Below are 17,758 nucleotides of genomic sequence, written 5' to 3' on the forward strand. Positions count from 1 at the left end.
AAATAATTAAGACATAAATTGCATACAAGTGAGTGCTGGTGATTGGGATTAATTGCTTAATTACTTACCAACCATTGCACTAACTTCTCCAGCCATAAGCAGGTCCACCGTGTTGTTGTAGAGGTTTACGTCAATAATTCCCTTTCGAATAGTTTCTCCCACTTTAGCTCCAAGTAATACAGAGCCAGTTGTTTCAAAAATTGAAGCCAATATGCAGGCTTGTCGTAATGTTACCACACCAGAACCAACAGCTGTGCCAAATGAATTGGCCACATCATTTGCTCCAACTGAAAAGGCCAAGATAAAAGCAATAATAAAGCCAACAATTACCATCCACAAGTACTCCACCAGAACCATTTTGATGTATTTCTTTGGGTCACAAAAGAAAATAAACACAAGGTAGCAAAAACAGAAAATTAAATTAACTGGGCTCGAGGGTATGAATGTGTGCCGGGCAGAGCAGTAGAAATGATGAGCTCTATCTGGAAATTGCTGGTTCGTTTTAAGCGAAAGAACAAACTGCTAACTGAGGATTTTCAAAGTACTGTCAATAAAGTTCCTTTGGGTATGTTTAGTCAGCTGTAAAACACTTTCCATATTTTTTTCCAAAATGTGTAAGCCCAGTGATTCTTCAGTCCTGTAAGAGAATGGAAATCAAACAAATTATTTTAAATGGGAAGAAACAATAGGTTAGGTGAAATTTTTTTTTTATATGATATGTTCATAATCAAATGCATTCAGAGGCAAGATACTTGTAATGGGTTAGGTTAATTAGTTCCTGATAAAGCTAGTACAAGTGTTTATGTGCCGTGTGACTGTGTAAGAAACTTTGTCATCAACTCCAGTGGGCCACTAGCTGTGTAAAGGAGCTGCATAAACATTATAACAGATAATATAAAATTTCTTTAAGTTGCAAATACACATCGTGTATGAACACAATTCAAGAGAAAATATTAAGGAACGCATACAAAACTTATTAAAGCTTTGTCCTGCTGTACCAGCACATTTGTACAGCAGCACAAACAAGTAATAGCAGACTAAAGGCATTTATTATTTATCCTAGGATTTGCAAACTGGTTTGACAAAAGCTGCAAATAATTCACACAAGCCTTTTTGATTCCAGAAACGCACCCATTTGATTATACTAGAAAATCTACTGGAGCCAATGTGATCATGTGAATGGACTTAACACTGAAGGATAGTCACGGACAAAAGAGGATTAATCTCACTGCCATGTTACAAGTTACAGCCCCATATATGTTACCAGTATACTTTTTCTCCATTCATAATATATAGGTTTATTATCCATGTAAAACCAGAACCAATAAAGTCTTGAAATACTAGGTAAATGTTATATGAGAACTAAAGTAAAAATCACTGTGGGGTGCACAAGTATACCTGAACCCTGGTCTGGTGTTCCTGTTCGTTAAAAACTGCAAAGACCCGGGGTATCTCTGTAGAATCTTTTCAGCACCATCTTCTTCCATCATCTCTATGTTACATTTGCGCAACGCAACCCACCCCCACAAAAAAAAAACAAAACCATATCCCTCCCCCAATTTAACATGCATGTAACTGTCCAGGCCCAGAGAACAGAAGATAAAAAAAGGAAGGTGATTGTAGCGAATGAGCAGAAATATCACAGGCTGGTGCAGTGCTTTGCTAAACAGGTTAAATGCCTCAATGTATCAATTAAAAAATGATAATCATTGGGGGTATCTAACATTTTGGCAAAATGTAATGATTTATTCTGATTACTGGTCTCCTTTAGACTTTGTGCTTATTCAAAATAGCCATACCTAAGCTATTCTAATCATATTAAAGGGAATGTACAGCCAAATAATAAATAATATTCTTTTTGCAAAATAAAATCTACTGTACTTCTAAGCAACTTCCAAGATGAATTAAACATTTTAATGTCTGTCTTTTGTTGTTTTTTTAGCATTACAGAACTCCAGTTCCACAGTCAAGACTCCAATTCTCACAATCATTATCATGTTTTTAGAAAGCGCCAACATACTCTACAACGCTGTACAATAAATGGGTACATACATCCAACATAGAGATTTACATACAAAGCAGTATAGGACACCTTACCCTGAAAGCACTAAATTAGAGAAAGGCCACCTTCCAATAAGTCCATTGTAAAAAGATTTTATTTTTTAATTGCTACCTTTTTCTCTGTAATATAACAGTACTTTGTACTTGATCCTAACTATGCTGCATATTGGTGCAATACAAACCAACTGGGTTTATAAAATGCTTAAATGATTTTTAGCAGAGTAAGTTATGGTGAATAAAATAGGAAAGGTCCCCAATTGGATAAAAACCCATGTCCCAAGCACTCCTATAATAACTTGTAGCAATCAGAGCCAATAGCAACATATACATGTCTGTCTATATATCCTACATATCCCTCTTTGTGTGAATCCCCTTTTAATTCTACACACATCCAGTGGAGCACATTTTTAATATTAGGTAGACAGAAATACCAGATGGTTTTGCATTCATGTAATGTAACATTTAAACAAGACTATCCGCATCAAAAACGTAACTAAAATAAGGGTCATTCATACCTCCAAAAAGTCGGGACAGTCCCGATTTTTTAAGAAAACCCGCAGTCCCGGAACGCTGCTTAAACGTCCCGCAACGCCTTGCTATCCAGCTCCAGCTTGTGACTGACAGCTAATCCCGACGTCACAAGTCTCACCTCGCGAGATGATGACATCACGAATACAAGTATAAAAGCGCAGCGAGCAGTTGTCCCGCCTTGGGGGCTGTGATGAGGAAGCGCTGTAATGTAGCGTAACCTTCTGGCCGCATGCGGTAGTCTGGGGAGCATGGCAGGCTGCGAGATTTCGTTAACAATATTTTTTTGCTCTCTTCGCACAGCCTGCTTTTGTCGGGGGGGTGTTGTTTCGCTGTTTGCTAGCAGTACCCGCTGCAAACATATCTTTATCTCTTAATATTGCCTACAATTGAGTAATCCAGTGTGTTTACTGTTCATTAGTACATGCCCTTATACAAGGGAGCGGAGATACCCCCTTTTGTTTATTTTTGTATGGGGGATGCAGTAGCCCAGTTACTAATGGGGTCTTTGCTACCAATAGCTCGTTAAAAGTCATATTTTTTCTACTTTCAGTTCCTACTTGGGCCAGGGAAGTTTGTTTCATTCTCAGGGCTCCAGTGTTTTTGTAACCAAGGGTCAAAATGTTCACAATTTAGAGCCAATGGGTAATTAGGTGAAGGCAACTGGTGAAATGGACCAAAAATAATTGTAATATTATTCTTGACTCAAGGAGGTAACAAGGGCTTGTTTTGGAGTGGGGAAAGTTATCCAAAAAGTAATCTCTCTCCAATCCAAACTGAAAAGCATTCCCTGCAAGTTTTGCAGCAGAAAGTTTCCTGGCCCCAAAAGAGTAATGGTAATGACCAGTACTAACAGGGCATTTCCACTATTTCACTAAGATATTAGACTACAACCATGGTTACCCATAAACAGACTAAATTAATTTGAGTTTTGGTTCAGAGTTTTATGTAAGGACTAGGCAATATTTTTCATGATTTATTAACAAAATATGGGCTAATTTAGAATATAATGGGTGAAATGAAGCAACGGTAGTCTGGATTTTAGGATAATTTGTTGTGGTGTAGGAGGGCCCCAGTGTGTTTTTTCTTGTTTGTAGAAGAAACACCAGCATATAAAAAGCTTTAAAACTTTATTCATTTTGGCCAATATCACCCATTATCTTCTCCATTAGCCCTTGTTTTGTCCCTGAATTGTGAAAAATCTAGGCACTATCCTCTTATGGCAGAGTAAAAAAAAAAATCCGAGGGTCCAGCCACATAGGGCAAATTGTCAGCTCGGATCAGCTTTCTAATGTACCTGCACCTAGAGCCACTGAGTGAACCTTAGTGCAGGTACACAGAGTGGATTTGGGTGCTAAAATGTATACTCGTACAGTCCTGAGCTGAAATCCACTTGTTCTTCCACCCAGCCCTTTACACCCATTGAGTGGATTTTGGCTCAGGAATGTGTGGCCGTACCCCTGGGTTTCACTATTAAGGGACAAAATAAGGGCTAATTTAGGAATAATAATCGAGTTTTTATGTGACAATTAAATTTTTAACTATTCAAGGACTAAAAAGGCTAATTTAGGACAATGGGTAAAACTGATGAACAGTAATGCTTAGTTTTTAGACTTTCACAGTTGTTTTAGAGGGTCCCAGTCTTTTTTGTGCAAACAAGGACCAGTTTTTTTGCAATGTAGGAAGAAAACAATGGCTAATTTAAGGAGAAGATAATGAGTGAAATTGGCCAAAAGTTGGAGTTCTTAGACTTTTTTTACTTTGCCATCACAGAGTCCCAGTTGTTTTGTGCAAACTACAGCCACAATTTAAGGACAAAATGGCTAATTTAGGAGAAGACAATTGGTCAAAATAAAGGGTCATTTCAATATTACTTGCATCGTCACATATGCCTGGATACAAAAAGAGTCACCTTTTTACCTGCTTCATAACAGTACAGGCTGCTACTCCCCGGGGCTGCTACTTGTGCCCGGGAACAACACAAAACTTTTTTTCCTGGTGCTTAACAGCAACTTGACACTAGAGCCTCCATTCCCAATAGGAAAACATAAGCCACCTTTTCTGGTTGCCAACTACATTTGCTGCTTTCAGACCCTCTCCTCCCAATATATATATATATACCAAGAGTACAACATTTTTTTTTTCTGCTCAGCTCAGAGAGAGAAAACAAAGGAACAACACTTTTTCTGGCTGCCAACAATACCACCTGCCACCAGTGTCTGCTCCCAAATTTACCAAAGTATGACCAGGTGGAATTAGGTAATATTTAGTTTTTTTTCACACAACACAGTTTTTTTCACAATTTGGGTACAAAAAAGGGCTTATTTAGGAGAATACAGTGACTGAAATTGACCACAAGTTATCTTGAATTACCTTTTTTCTTTTCCACAGTGGGAACAGATGGTCTAAGTGTTATGTGAAAACTAAGGCCAGATTTTTTACAATTTAGGGCTGTGGCACAAGGGGAGATAAGTCACCGCGCGACTCTCCCTAGTCGCGGGCAACTAATCTCCCTGAAATGCCATCCCACCAGCGAAAATGTAAATCACCGGTGGGATGGCATACGCGGTGCTGCGATTGCCAAAGTCGCTTCTCGAGGCAACTTATCGATTTCGGGAAATCGCAGCGCCGCGTATGCCATCCCACCGACTAATCTCCCCCGTGTGTAACAGCCCTTAGGGATAAAACAAGGGCTAATTTAGGACAAGATAATCGATGAAATTGACCAAAAGTAATCTTGGGGATTTCAGGATTAATTACTCTGTAATAAAAGGGTCCCAGTGTTTAAGGTAAACTTGGGCTGGATTTTTCATAATGTGTTACAAAAAGGCCTAATTTAAGAGATTATAATGCGTGAAATATACCAACAGTAGCGTCCGGAGTCTCTTAAGTAGTGATCCCCAACCAATGGCTCACCAGCAACATGTTGCTCCCAGTGTCCTCAGAGCAGGTGCTTCTTTTTGAATACCTGGCTTGAAGGCAAGCTTTAGTAGCATAAAAACCATGTTTACTGCCAAACAGTGTTTGCCAAACAAACTGTTGTTTGCCAGTCTACATAGGGGCTACCAATAGCTAAACACAAGACATGCAGGTTTGTGTTGCTCTCCAACTCTTTTCACATTTGAATGTGGCTCACAGGTGAAAAAGGTTGGGGGCCTCTGATCTAAAGTATTATTAGAAGGGGCACAATTTTATTGAAAGGTGTGGAGCCCTATGTTTAGTATCACCTTCTTCTGGGTGCGCTGCCTTTATAGGAAGAGATAAGGCTTCTTATTTAGTACTAATTGTACAAAATCTTCAGGCTGTTTATATATTTAATGTATAGTCTCCTTTAAAGACGAAAAATGTTAGGCACCCATTGGTGATTATATTCGATTTTGCTGGGCCAGTCTTCTGTTACCAGAAAACTTTACCGGCTTGGAGTACTTTTGTAAGAGCACCATGTAGTGATCTATGTCTAGACTGGTGCACATTCCCACTAGAGGGAAAAGCTGAACTTTACACAAAAGCAGTTTTCTCCCTCTACTCTGCATGCATCAGCCCAGGGAAACAAAAGAAAGAAGAAGCAGTAGAAGATTGTTTTGTGTTGCTTGCACAGAAGTACACTGAGCAGCGTTGTTTTCTGCTACCAGGAGTACTGTCCGGAGTTATCTAGTAAACTGTTATAATCCCCCCTCATTGATTGTAATATCCCCCTCATTGATTGTAAATTACCTTCTCCTTTACTCTTTAGTATGATGTGTTCAGTAATAAAAAATGAAGAGCAGTTGCAAATTGTTTTATAACATTTTTTTTTGGGGGGGGGGGTTGAATTATTTATATTTTTTCAGCAGCTGTCCAGGTTTTGATTTCAGCAGCTATATGGATTCTAGTATTACCCTTCCCTAGTAATATCCTTGCACATAAGCACTGATCGTTAATGCGCATGAGTGAACACAGGATCTGGCATGAGATATAAGAGACATTTTTAAGATGGCTGTGGAGTGCAATGTGCATGCCATTGCCTCGGGTCTATACAGGTAATTATTTTTTTAAGCTGATATTGGAAGAATATAGCAATGATACTGAGCACAGAGCAGGGCTAAACACAATATGCCTAACATCAGTAAAGATACTTGTTGACCTTTCCTTCCTATAAAACGTTTATCATTGTGCAGATTAAATATTATTTTTCAAACTTTTTCTTAGCAAGCTTAAATTATCCAAAGACATCAAAACAATCACAACCTTTGGATGCACAAATCATACTCTAAAACTTGCTAAATACTATAGTAATACTAAAGGTTGGACATCCTTCAACCAGCTTCCCTCTTACTGGGTAAATATTGTATACCTTTTAGTCAAGCTGTATAATGCAACTTATATCTCCCGTTCCGAAAACAATTGAGCTGCTATTGTTGCTAATCTAAATTTAGGCAAAAGGTCATGGTCTAACTGAGCATCTGAAGCACAGAGAGTTTTTTTTAGCTGTTTAAACAATGGAACAAGACAGACAAGAGCCATGATATAAGTTATACAGATGAATACAATATAGTAATTCTATAAATATATTAATATATAATACAGCTATTAGTAGAGCAATGGTGCAGAACAGTTACTCAAGAGGTTTATTAACCAGTGAATATTTGAAAGATTCAAAGCCAGTGCCTTACATGGTCCAAATCTGTTTGTGTCTGTGTATGTGTGTAAAAAAGCTTGCACTAAGTTTATATGGATGGCAAATGCACCCTTTTTTAATACTTAAATGTTTTGTGGCTTTAAGGCACAGAGCTCTTTAGAAGAAAAACCCTGTATCCAGAATACACAAGGTTCCCATCATGCTGGATATTAGATAACAGACATGTACCAGCTTTGCACACTGTTCAGGAGTGATTTTGGCCATTATTCTATGTGAACGTGCTTCAGATTCAAGTAAAAGAATGCTTGTCTCCCTCAGTTTTAACATAGTTCCAAAGACTCTCAGTTGAACTAAGATCGGTTGAAGAATTATCTTTTTTTGTTCCTGAACCACTTTTAGGATATTTGTACTTGGGTTTGGAATAATTGCACATACCAGTTTTTAACAGACTTAAATGGGATTCTTTTTTCAACAAACTAACTGCTGCCATTTTAACAGTTTGTGTCCATACATAATACAGCTATTAGTAGAGCAATGGTGCAGAACAGTTACTCAAGAGGTTTATTAACCAGTGAATATTTGAAAGATTCAAAGCCAGTGCCTTACATGGTCCAAATCTGTTTGTGTCTGTGTATGTGTGTAAAAAAGCTTGCACTAAGTTTATATGGATGGCAAATGCACCCTTTTTTAATACTTAAATGTTTTGTGGCTTTAAGGCACAGAGCTCTTTAGAAGAAAAACCCTGTATCCAGAATACACAAGGTTCCCATCATGCTGTATATTAGATAACAGACATGTACCAGCTTTGCACACTGTTCAGGAGTGATTTTGGCCATTATTCTATGTGAACGTGCTTCAGATTCAAGTAAAAGAATGCTTGTCTCCCTCAGTTTTAACATAGTTCCAAAGACACTCAGTTGAACTAAGATCGGTTGAAGAATTATCTTTTTTTGTTCCTGAACCACTTTTAGGATATTTGTACTTGGGTTTGGAATAATTGCACATACCAGTTTTTAACAGACTTAAATGGGATTCTTTTTTCAACAAACTAACTGCTGCCATTTTAACAGTTTGTGTCCATATAAAGTAACAACCAGAAATGGCAGACCTCTTTTTTAACTTAAAGAGCACTGCCAACATTTGATTAAAATTGTGCATTTTCAGACCTGATACTTTTCCTTTAACACACATAATCAGCTTCAATGATGTAATTATTGTTATTGAAAAGCTGCTGTTGTGTTCTCCTACCTCTTTTGTTCCTTTGTACTGCAGAGTGTTCTTGACCTCAATTACAAAGAAAACAAGCATCAATGTGAATGTATTAGTCACTCTTAATTGAGAACTCCCTCCATTATAGAAATGATAATCATTTCACGTTTAGATTTTACCTAACAGGAAAGCTTTGTACATTGCTCAAAAGAAGTTAATGAGTGATGAACGACTGATTGTCTAAATAAAGTTAGGTCACATCGAACTGTTATGTTTCATTCCAAATAAAACTTTTGCTATAGTCAACAGTAGGGCTGTCACCAGGGCATATTTTTAAAATTCATGTTTCCAAACATCAAGTTGAGAGAATAGTAAAATAAATAGATACAGGCTTAAATGTACTTATATAGTATTGTTAGCAGTCAATTCAGCAGTCAGTCGCAATGGATGACATGCCAAAGTGATCACCAAGATGCACTGTAGCAATATACATAGCTATATTCACAACCACATTGATTTCAAGCAGGAGACACAGTCTGCTGATGTTAGAACAGAATCTGGGTGTGATTTTGAGGCTAAACAAATTGGCCCCGATGTATCCATCACTCTTAAAGCACTAAATTTCTTATGAGTTGCAAATAACGTGACATTTTTAAGGCAAAGTGGACACTTACTGTACTTACCGGTAATTTGCCAGAATGTTTCCAACCAATGTGGAATCAGCTACTAAGACAATCCACTCTTTTTTCCTATCAGAGGAATACACCCTTGCTCTGCCCATTAACAACTGAAATTCTTACTTGTATCGTTATTTCTTGGAGCAGCTTACATATTATATAGCAAGTCACTGCAGTGCTCTTAGTGCACTTTCTTCCATCGTATCCTCTTTAAAATGAATACCTTACCCTTTTTTATACTTTTTTTTAGTAATACAATGTCCTTTTTTCTGAGATTGTCTAAAATTATTTCTTTACACTCCTCCCAATCTACCTGCACAAATGTATTTTTCAGCTATGGCAGTTGTAAAGGGAAAACAAGCTTATACTTTGTGGCATAATGGACCAATTTACCATATTTTACCATACATATTTAACAATTAATCGGGTCGTGTATCACTGTTTTAGTCACAGTATTATTAATGCTTCATTTTATGAATAAACTCATTTGCCATTTGGGAGGAACATGCGGAAAATGCACAAAACCACACATAGAACACTATTACCCACCTGTAGGTACTAGAACTAATATAGTGAACACTGTCACTATCCTATTTACAAACCATACCTGACTAGCAAAAATGTTTTTATCTCCACTGTGCCCCTAGTAAAGAACCAATTAAGATTCACAGGGACAACGATATAGACACCGTTTTCAATGCACGAGAAAGATCTATCTCGTAATGAGAAAGCAAACAAAAAGGATTCTGTATTAATGCTATTTTTTTTAATAAGAGAGCAATATAGGGCAATATAGTGAGGTCCTGCTCAATTTATGTAATGGGTAAAGATCTGTTCATTTAGTATCCTCACCAAACAAGGGAATCTTGACATTTACGGCCATCTTAAAGCATAGGAACAATGGTTCCTAAAGAGGCTTTGTTTTATCTGGAATCTTCCTCCATTGCATCACTAAATGCTGGACATGACAAAAATAATTTTTTTTATGTCCAAACCCAGATCAGACAACATAAATAACATGAGTTACATAAGTTACGTCATATCACATAATTAGCTTAATCATAAAAAAAACAGAAAACCAACAATTCTGCATACCGCCAGAATGTTTTATGTAAAACTTTTCAGGTCGGGCAATCTTAAAGGAAACCCCATGTAAGTTAAGGAACTTGCAGTATTTTAGGCAAAAATACCTTGTTAGCTTAGGTTTTTTTTCCCAAACGGCCTTTTAACATGAGTTCCGTACCTCATGAATCTGCCCCTTAATTTCATAAATATAAGAATAATGTGCTATGGCATTTGACGTTTGCCACATATAAGTTGTGTGAAGTGTGAAGTAACCTACTGGCAGTATGGAGCTATTTTAGTCTTAATTACTAAAGCTATTATGAAAGTGATGTGTGACTAATAGTTTGTATGTGTGTTTGTATATTGGGAATGCTAAATGTAAAGAGGTCCCATCTTAATACTGGAAAAAGTTTTTTTTCAGTGAAAGCTGTTGAACGAAGATGTTGAATTCCCAACCTGAAGTAGTTGTTCTTGCAGATTAATTAAATAGCTTAAAGAAAGGGTTGAATATCTTTTTTTAAGGTGAGAAAATGCAAGGTTACTAAAATTAGATTTCAACACAAAGTTGATCCAAGGACTGGTTCATTTAGACAAAAAGGTTGAACTTGTATATAGCATGTTTAATATGTCAGTAAACTATATCTACTCTAATGCCAGATCTGATTGTGTATAATTGTCTAAAGCCCTGCAACCAAAAGTTAAGTTTTTGCTTCAGCTAGAAATATAACGTAAATGATCTGTAGTGTGCCCATAATTAAAATTTATTCAGTATGCTATTTTAATAGCAATGGTGGTCAATCATTAAGTGGTCTCCTTGGATCCAAAGATAGTTGTTATATCCAAGCTCACATGAAAAGGCATTAAAAAACGTATTTGATCTGACGTACAAGCTCAGTCTAGCTAAAAAGTTTACCAAAGGTGCTTATTTGCATTCATGTATGCTTTATGCACAAACAAGCTACTAATTTATAAATGGAATTATATATAATACTCAGGTAAATTACTTTTTATGCACTCTTGCATTCAGTTCACATTGTTTGATTCACATAATGCTAAAACATAAATGCACAAGCTGCATGTAGGATAAAGTAAATACTGCAGTTATCAGTCTCTCTGTCTTTTTGGAAAGTGTGGAAATACAGAGTTACCAAAATTAGCTGAAATCTAGCTCAACAACCTGTATAGTGTGAAACACGTAAGAGGTGACCAAAAGTTTACAATAAAAATGAATCATGATTAATTTTCCTGTATAAGAAAAATAAAGAGAATGATACCTTCGGGAACTGAAATTGATGATTTGCTTTTTATATGAAGATTAGTCCTTCAGCACTTCAAACTCAGACATTACTTCTTCTTCAGCTGCTGCACTATTTCCATGCAAAGGCATTCAAGCAGAGTACCATAAATAACATATTCACACGGGGGGAGGGATCCTAAAGGATATCACTATGACAGCTACCTATCCAAATCTTCTCTCCCCCTGGGAGTAGAAAAAAAAGATTCTACTCCACACCCTTTGCTGTCAGTCAAAAGTATAATAATTTCTAAAGGCCTCCAAACAGAAGCCAGTGGTTAGTGGCTACAACACATGAGATTAGGAATAATCACCAGTTATGGCAAGGAAACATACTATGGTGTGGGAATTTAGTTATCCTTTAAGAACAGAATATATATTTTCTATATAAATGTTTTTATTTTTAACTTTATGGTAATTAAGCTATGATAAATCCATATTGGTGGCAAACCAGTCCTACTGGATTTATTTACGGTTTAAATGACTTTTTAGTAGACTTAAGGCATGGTGATCCAATTTATAGAAAAAAACCCTTATCTGAAAACCCAAAACCTGATATCCCAAGCAGTCTGGATAATAGGACTAATACCTTTAGTAAGTGTGAAGATAGAGTCTTTGTGTACAACACAAAATAGTACAACACAAATAGGTTCTGCCGTTTATGAGTTAACGTTTCAAACAGTCCAAAACCAATTACTGAATGATAATGTAGTTAAGTATGACATTTTGCCTTATGTGCAATAGCTAAAATAGCTAAATACATTTACAACCACATAACTGCGCTACTACTTTGCATATCAGAGAACAGATCTTACCTTATTTTGGCTTCAATATTCACACTCCAGTGTTAAGGTATTTAATTTTACAGGTATCCTTATCCATAAAGCCATTATCCAGAAAGCTTATTATGTGGCAGGTATCTTCCATTGAGTCTATTTTAAGTAAAGTATGCTAATTTATTAAACTATTTCCTTGTTTCTCTAATAATAAAATATATCTTGCTGTATAAATCCACATTCATAGCAAAACAATTCTATTTGGGTTATTTACATGTTTAGTAGCCTAAAATTATGGAGATCCAAATTATGGAAAGATCCCTTATCTCCAAAATCCCCAAATCCCATAGCACTCCTTATAATAGATCCACTGTACCTGTACACATACATTTATAAAATAATAATTTACTGTATTTATAGAGCAAACTTTTGTTTTTAATTTTTAGCAGTTGCCAAAAATGCTTGTAAACTCCTACCATAATTTTTTAAACCATAATCCCATTCAGATAGCAACAAGTGGTTAATTCATCTTTTGTCAAAACACACCTTAAAAACAATAATTAAAATAAATCATACTCATTTTAAAAGTCTTTTTTTCTAGAAATATTGTTTACTCTCTTAACCAGTCTGGTTATATCCAGTTAAAAAGTATCATAGTTTATGCATTTATCATTTTTCAAGAACAAGAAAAACAAAACCCTGTACTATAGAGAGGAGTGTAGAATAGATAGAAAGAAAGAAGTAAAGAGAGAGGGGGAAAAATGACATTTTCGTCTTGCTTTGTTTTGGGGAAGTTTCCAATGTTGACGTGACAGTTCTCAAGTGTCATGTAGTCCTGGCAGTCAATCTCCTTTAATCTGTAGCCATGGTTACCTTAGTCTATCAAATTTGCCTGGGCATCCTCTAGCCAAATATGTCAATCCAATAGAAGGTAGGGCCCCATTGATCTAAGAGCACCCTCCAACTGATGTATGTCCGATAGAAGGGTGCTTGAGCAGCCAAAATCAAAAAATATATATGAGAGACCTGCTTGGGGGGTTCTCCTGTCTCGGCAGGTTTTCTGTCTCTGGACACTGGTCCACAAATGTCTCCCACAACTGAAAGTATTGATGCAATCTAACATTACCTAAGGAGGGCTTGTTCTGTAGAGCAGTGTAAGAGGGGAACAGGTTCTCTTCAACAGTGTCTACCCACCATAGGCCAGCTATGAAATTGGGTAAGATATTATTTTCCTGTGGCTCATACCATATACACAGTTTTAATGGGGGACTTGTAAAAATGGTAACTATATGAAACACTTGGTGCTCTGAAATGACACTATCTCAAAGAGTTATTTTCTATTTCAGATATCTAATTTATTCCCAATGAACCATAAAATCTGAAAAAATCAATAAAACCTTTTTTAGTTGTAGCATATTTATTTAACAACATACATCAAGGTCTGAGATCTGAGACTCAGCGGTTCATGTCACAACCTCAGGGCCGTGAGTTCACAGACATAGGGCAGGACCCAAAGAGCAAACAGTTGGTATCACAGGATGAGGCGTTTATTGGAGAAATGGCAAGTAGACATCAGCATGTTTCCATAAGCCAGTAGGTGGTAGCCAGCCTGCACTCTTGTTCTGTAGGGAATAGGGAAATACACACAGTTGGGGGGGAATCTTCTTGCCGCAGCTAAGGTAGATTCCAGGGAACACAGGGGAGGGTGTCCTGCCGTAGCGAGGTTACACCCCAGACAAAAGGCCCTTGGAACTGTTGGAAGCCACCTTTGTAGCCAGAAAGGGAGCAGCCCCTGTCGTAAATGCAGAACAGGGTTTGATTCCTTCTGCCAACCCAAAGGCAGCTTCCAGAGGGGCCAATCATAGCTAATCCCACTGGGCCTATGGGAAGCCACCTAGTGAGCATGCCCAGTTCAGTCTGTTGTATTTACCAGACAGAGCACTGCTCTCACAAGGGGTAACTATGTGTATTGTGTTACAGGGTCTGGCTTTGTGCCCTCACAGTAGGGGGCAATTACATGGGAAGGGCCAGACAGAGCCGGCTGGCTACACACAATACACACCTTGATGAGATTAACCTACACAATGCATTTGCTACAACAGGTAGGAGGGGGCAGGGGGTACATTTCAGCACAACCACAATATTTCATGTTTTCCCCCCAACCTATACAACCCGTTAAGTCACAGTTCATATCTCAGTAAATATATTGCTATTTAATATTTAGTGTATCCAAAGTAAGTACAGCAAAACCATGACACAGTCTGCATCATTTGCTGCAGTGCAGTGGCACTAAAAGTATAGGACGCACATGTTACATTCACACCAAGCAGACATTTTTTTTTAGAGCTTCTGCATATCAAAGTGCAAAACTAAATGTGTCAGTTTTGCCAATTGGCCACAGTTGAGACAGACATATCTCTCTACTCTGGAATCATAAAGCCTTGTGGGTAAAAAATATAATTGCACTTAAAATTTTACTGTTCCCATGTGTAGTTAGAAATAGGAGCTGGATAAACAACATAAAGGGAAATAAAAGTATCATACTCAATGGCACTTTAGGATGATTAATATTTTTAACTCGCTTTGCTCTTATTTGATTGTAAGTATAATAATGTTATACAGTTTATACAGAGGAACTACAGACTTCTTTTTTAAACACTGCTTGCTTATTTGTTTTTCAATTTGCTTTGAATGTGCTTATAAGTTGGAAATTAAATACTTAAAACAAAGTGCAGGTATGGGATTCCTTATCCTGAAAGCTCCAAATTATGTGAAGGTCATCTCCCATTGAGTCCATTTTAAGCAAATACTTATGCCCATAAGTATTAATATCAGCATTAAATGCTTTAGATGAATGCTAATTCTGTGAAAACTTAAATGTTACAGAAAAGATGTCCAGAAAAGAAGCAAATGTACAGACAGACGGTCTTCAGTGTCCTGTTTCTGGCCTATAACACAAAGTGATTTCACAATCCATAAATGATAGCAGCCCATAAGTTAGAATCACCAAAATACAGAAGCCTGCAGGTGGTTGCTCTATACAAGTAAGTGGCAGGCATTTTCGATTGTTTTCTTGTTCGCGCACAAGAGGTACTAATTGATGAACTAAAGCTTAAAATTACCCTGTGTACAATTGCTATAAAGGTGAGCTGATGACACTTATCAAGGTAAAACCTTTAATAATCCAAATCTAGTTAGAGGGGACCTGTCACTCTAAGAAATATTTCCAAATGATTTTCTATTTTGTTAGTCAAAATAAACTGTACTTATACTATTAAATCTTGTACTATACTTATATTATTAATCTTTTTATGGACCATGAGAGAGGGGCGATGAGAGGAGGGCAGTGACATCTAGGAAGAGCTGAATGGAAAGTAAAGTTACTGCCTACACCGCCTCTATGTATAAGGCACAGAGGCAGGGCAGGCAATATATGATTGACAGGTAAAAATTTTAAAGACCTTTCTAATAGGTATGGATGTTTTAATGAAAATAATTTGGGGTTTTACGTTTAATTTGAAAAGGACTTTAATAATACAGCTTTTTATGTCAGAACCCCAGGTCCCTTTTAAGGGATTATTGCTGATTCCTAAAGTCTTAGGGAAAACTCAACTGGAATATTGAAAGACCTATCATCACTTGCTGTCTTAAGCTTGAACACAAGTGACCTGCACTATTTATATAGCTCTCACAAATTTCCCAGTGGTTTACAGAGGTTCACATTAGTCCCTTTCCCAGTGAAACTTACAGTCTAAGGTCCCTATCACTTTCACACATAATATGGTCAGTTTAATGAAGAACCAGTTAACCACACCAATTAACCTGCCTGTATGTTCTTGGTGTGCTGTTATTAATTACAAGCAGGCAACCCCAGCATCCTCTCTTTGGCATTTTTGACTCTGGGTGCTGGGAATTCAGCAGTAGTACAGTAACACTGCAAGTTTTCCTCCAGAGCTGAAAACCCACCCTGCCTGATTCACAACCAGCTGGAACTGTGAGCTGCTAGGGCAATGGCACACAAAGCTACTTTTAGGCTGCTACTTGTCGCGGCTACAAAATAGACAATACTGATTATTGTATTACATGTGTTTCAGCAGAGGCAGATTTTATTATTGTCTTTGGCAGAGTATTTTGTAGCCACAACAAGTAGCTCTGTGTGTCATAGCCCTTAGGCTACAGCTGGGAAAAGGAACAGCTCCTTTATACTGAGCCCAGTATCTCTGTTTACAAGGTTATTGCGGGAAATCGTAGGAATAAAACCAAAATTATTTGCACTTAGTACTTTATAATAAAAAAACAAATACTTAACTGTTTGGAATACAATGATTTCAGTACAGCAGAGGTAAACAAGGGTCCAAAGGTCATTTATGGCTCTCTAGGCACCAAGTATAGGATAAAATCCTTTATTGTAAAATATAAGGAGCATTTCTGTCAAGAAATATTTTATTTGCAAGTGCTGGCCAAGCAGACAAATGTAAAAACAATATTTTCACTCTATGCTGTTACTAGCCTTTTAAGAGACAGTGGATTTGTCCCAACTGACCTTTCATCTGGGCAATGATCCATAATTTAAGATCACAGCCAGCAGACTCTAAAAATATTATATGCTTTCTTATATGATTATCATATGTTCCTCTAGTGGGTCATAGAGGAGTAATCCAAAGAAAGTAGGTGGTGTGGAAAGTCTCCATTAACTCATTTGTCAAACAAGAGGAAGTCCATGATGTAGTAAGTGATTTACCAATCGTTGCCAGACCCAAATTCGTATCCTCATTGGTAAATCACACACAAGTTGTGGGTGGGTATTGACTTCAGAAATGTTTCTTAACTAAATTAGTTCTAGTATGACTTGCATTAACTTCATACAATTACAAAAAAACACCTAAGACTACTGCCAGACATGAGGCTAAGAACATGCTCCTATGCTTCTAAAAACTTGTTGATATGCCTTTACCCAGAGCCATTGCATTGGCCCGGGTGCAGGCACACAGAGTGGATTTTAGTGTGCAACTGCTTGAGCATGCAGTGACCAATGCAGTGTCTCCAGGTGCAGGCATATCAAGATGCTTTTGGGGCGGTAGGGGCAGATTCACAAGCCCAATATTATATGAAGAATCAAATTGATACAATTGTAAATGTCATCACAACTCCAGCTTGTTTAAAGCTGGAGTTGTGATGAGCAATATGTAAAGAAAAATATAGCATCTCTCTCTATGCTCAGGCCTAGACTTGTGGAATGGCCACATACATTTCTGCTTTATAATAAAAAATAAAATATGCATTATTCTAATGAAATAACAGGAATATGTTCAGCACAGTTTCTTATTATTTAGCTCATGTTGACTAAAGGCATAAATAGGTATGTTTTTTTTCTATCCCTCTACATAATGCTATGTTAATGATTGCTAAAATATGGTTAGACCTGTTACTGGCAATAAATAAGATGGTATTTTAATGACCATTTCCAAGTTACTTGGAAGATGAGTTTTACAGGTTGATGAAATGACACACCCACAACTGTGGACAATTT

General features: G+C 37.1%; 1 protein-coding gene across 4 annotated transcripts in view; it reads right to left on the reverse strand.

Annotated features, from left to right (window-relative positions):
* The window catches only part of slc20a2 (solute carrier family 20 (phosphate transporter), member 2), a 36,196-nt gene extending 24,667 nt beyond the window's left edge, over positions 1-11,529 (reverse strand). The window contains exons 1-3 of one of the 4 annotated variants that reach the window (XM_031900198.1): positions 11,433-11,501; positions 8,456-8,491; positions 69-637 (exon numbers count right to left, since the gene is read on the reverse strand). In XM_031900198.1, coding sequence (XP_031756058.1) covers positions 69-357 — 289 coding nt within the window. In that variant the 5' untranslated portion in view covers positions 358-637; positions 8,456-8,491; positions 11,433-11,501. 4 annotated transcript variants of the gene reach the window in all.
* Positions 11,530-17,758: the final 6,229 nt, after the last annotated feature.

Source organism: Xenopus tropicalis, chromosome 1 (genome assembly GCF_000004195.4).
Source record: "Xenopus tropicalis strain Nigerian chromosome 1, UCB_Xtro_10.0, whole genome shotgun sequence".
NCBI lineage: Eukaryota > Metazoa > Chordata > Amphibia > Anura > Pipidae > Xenopus > Xenopus tropicalis.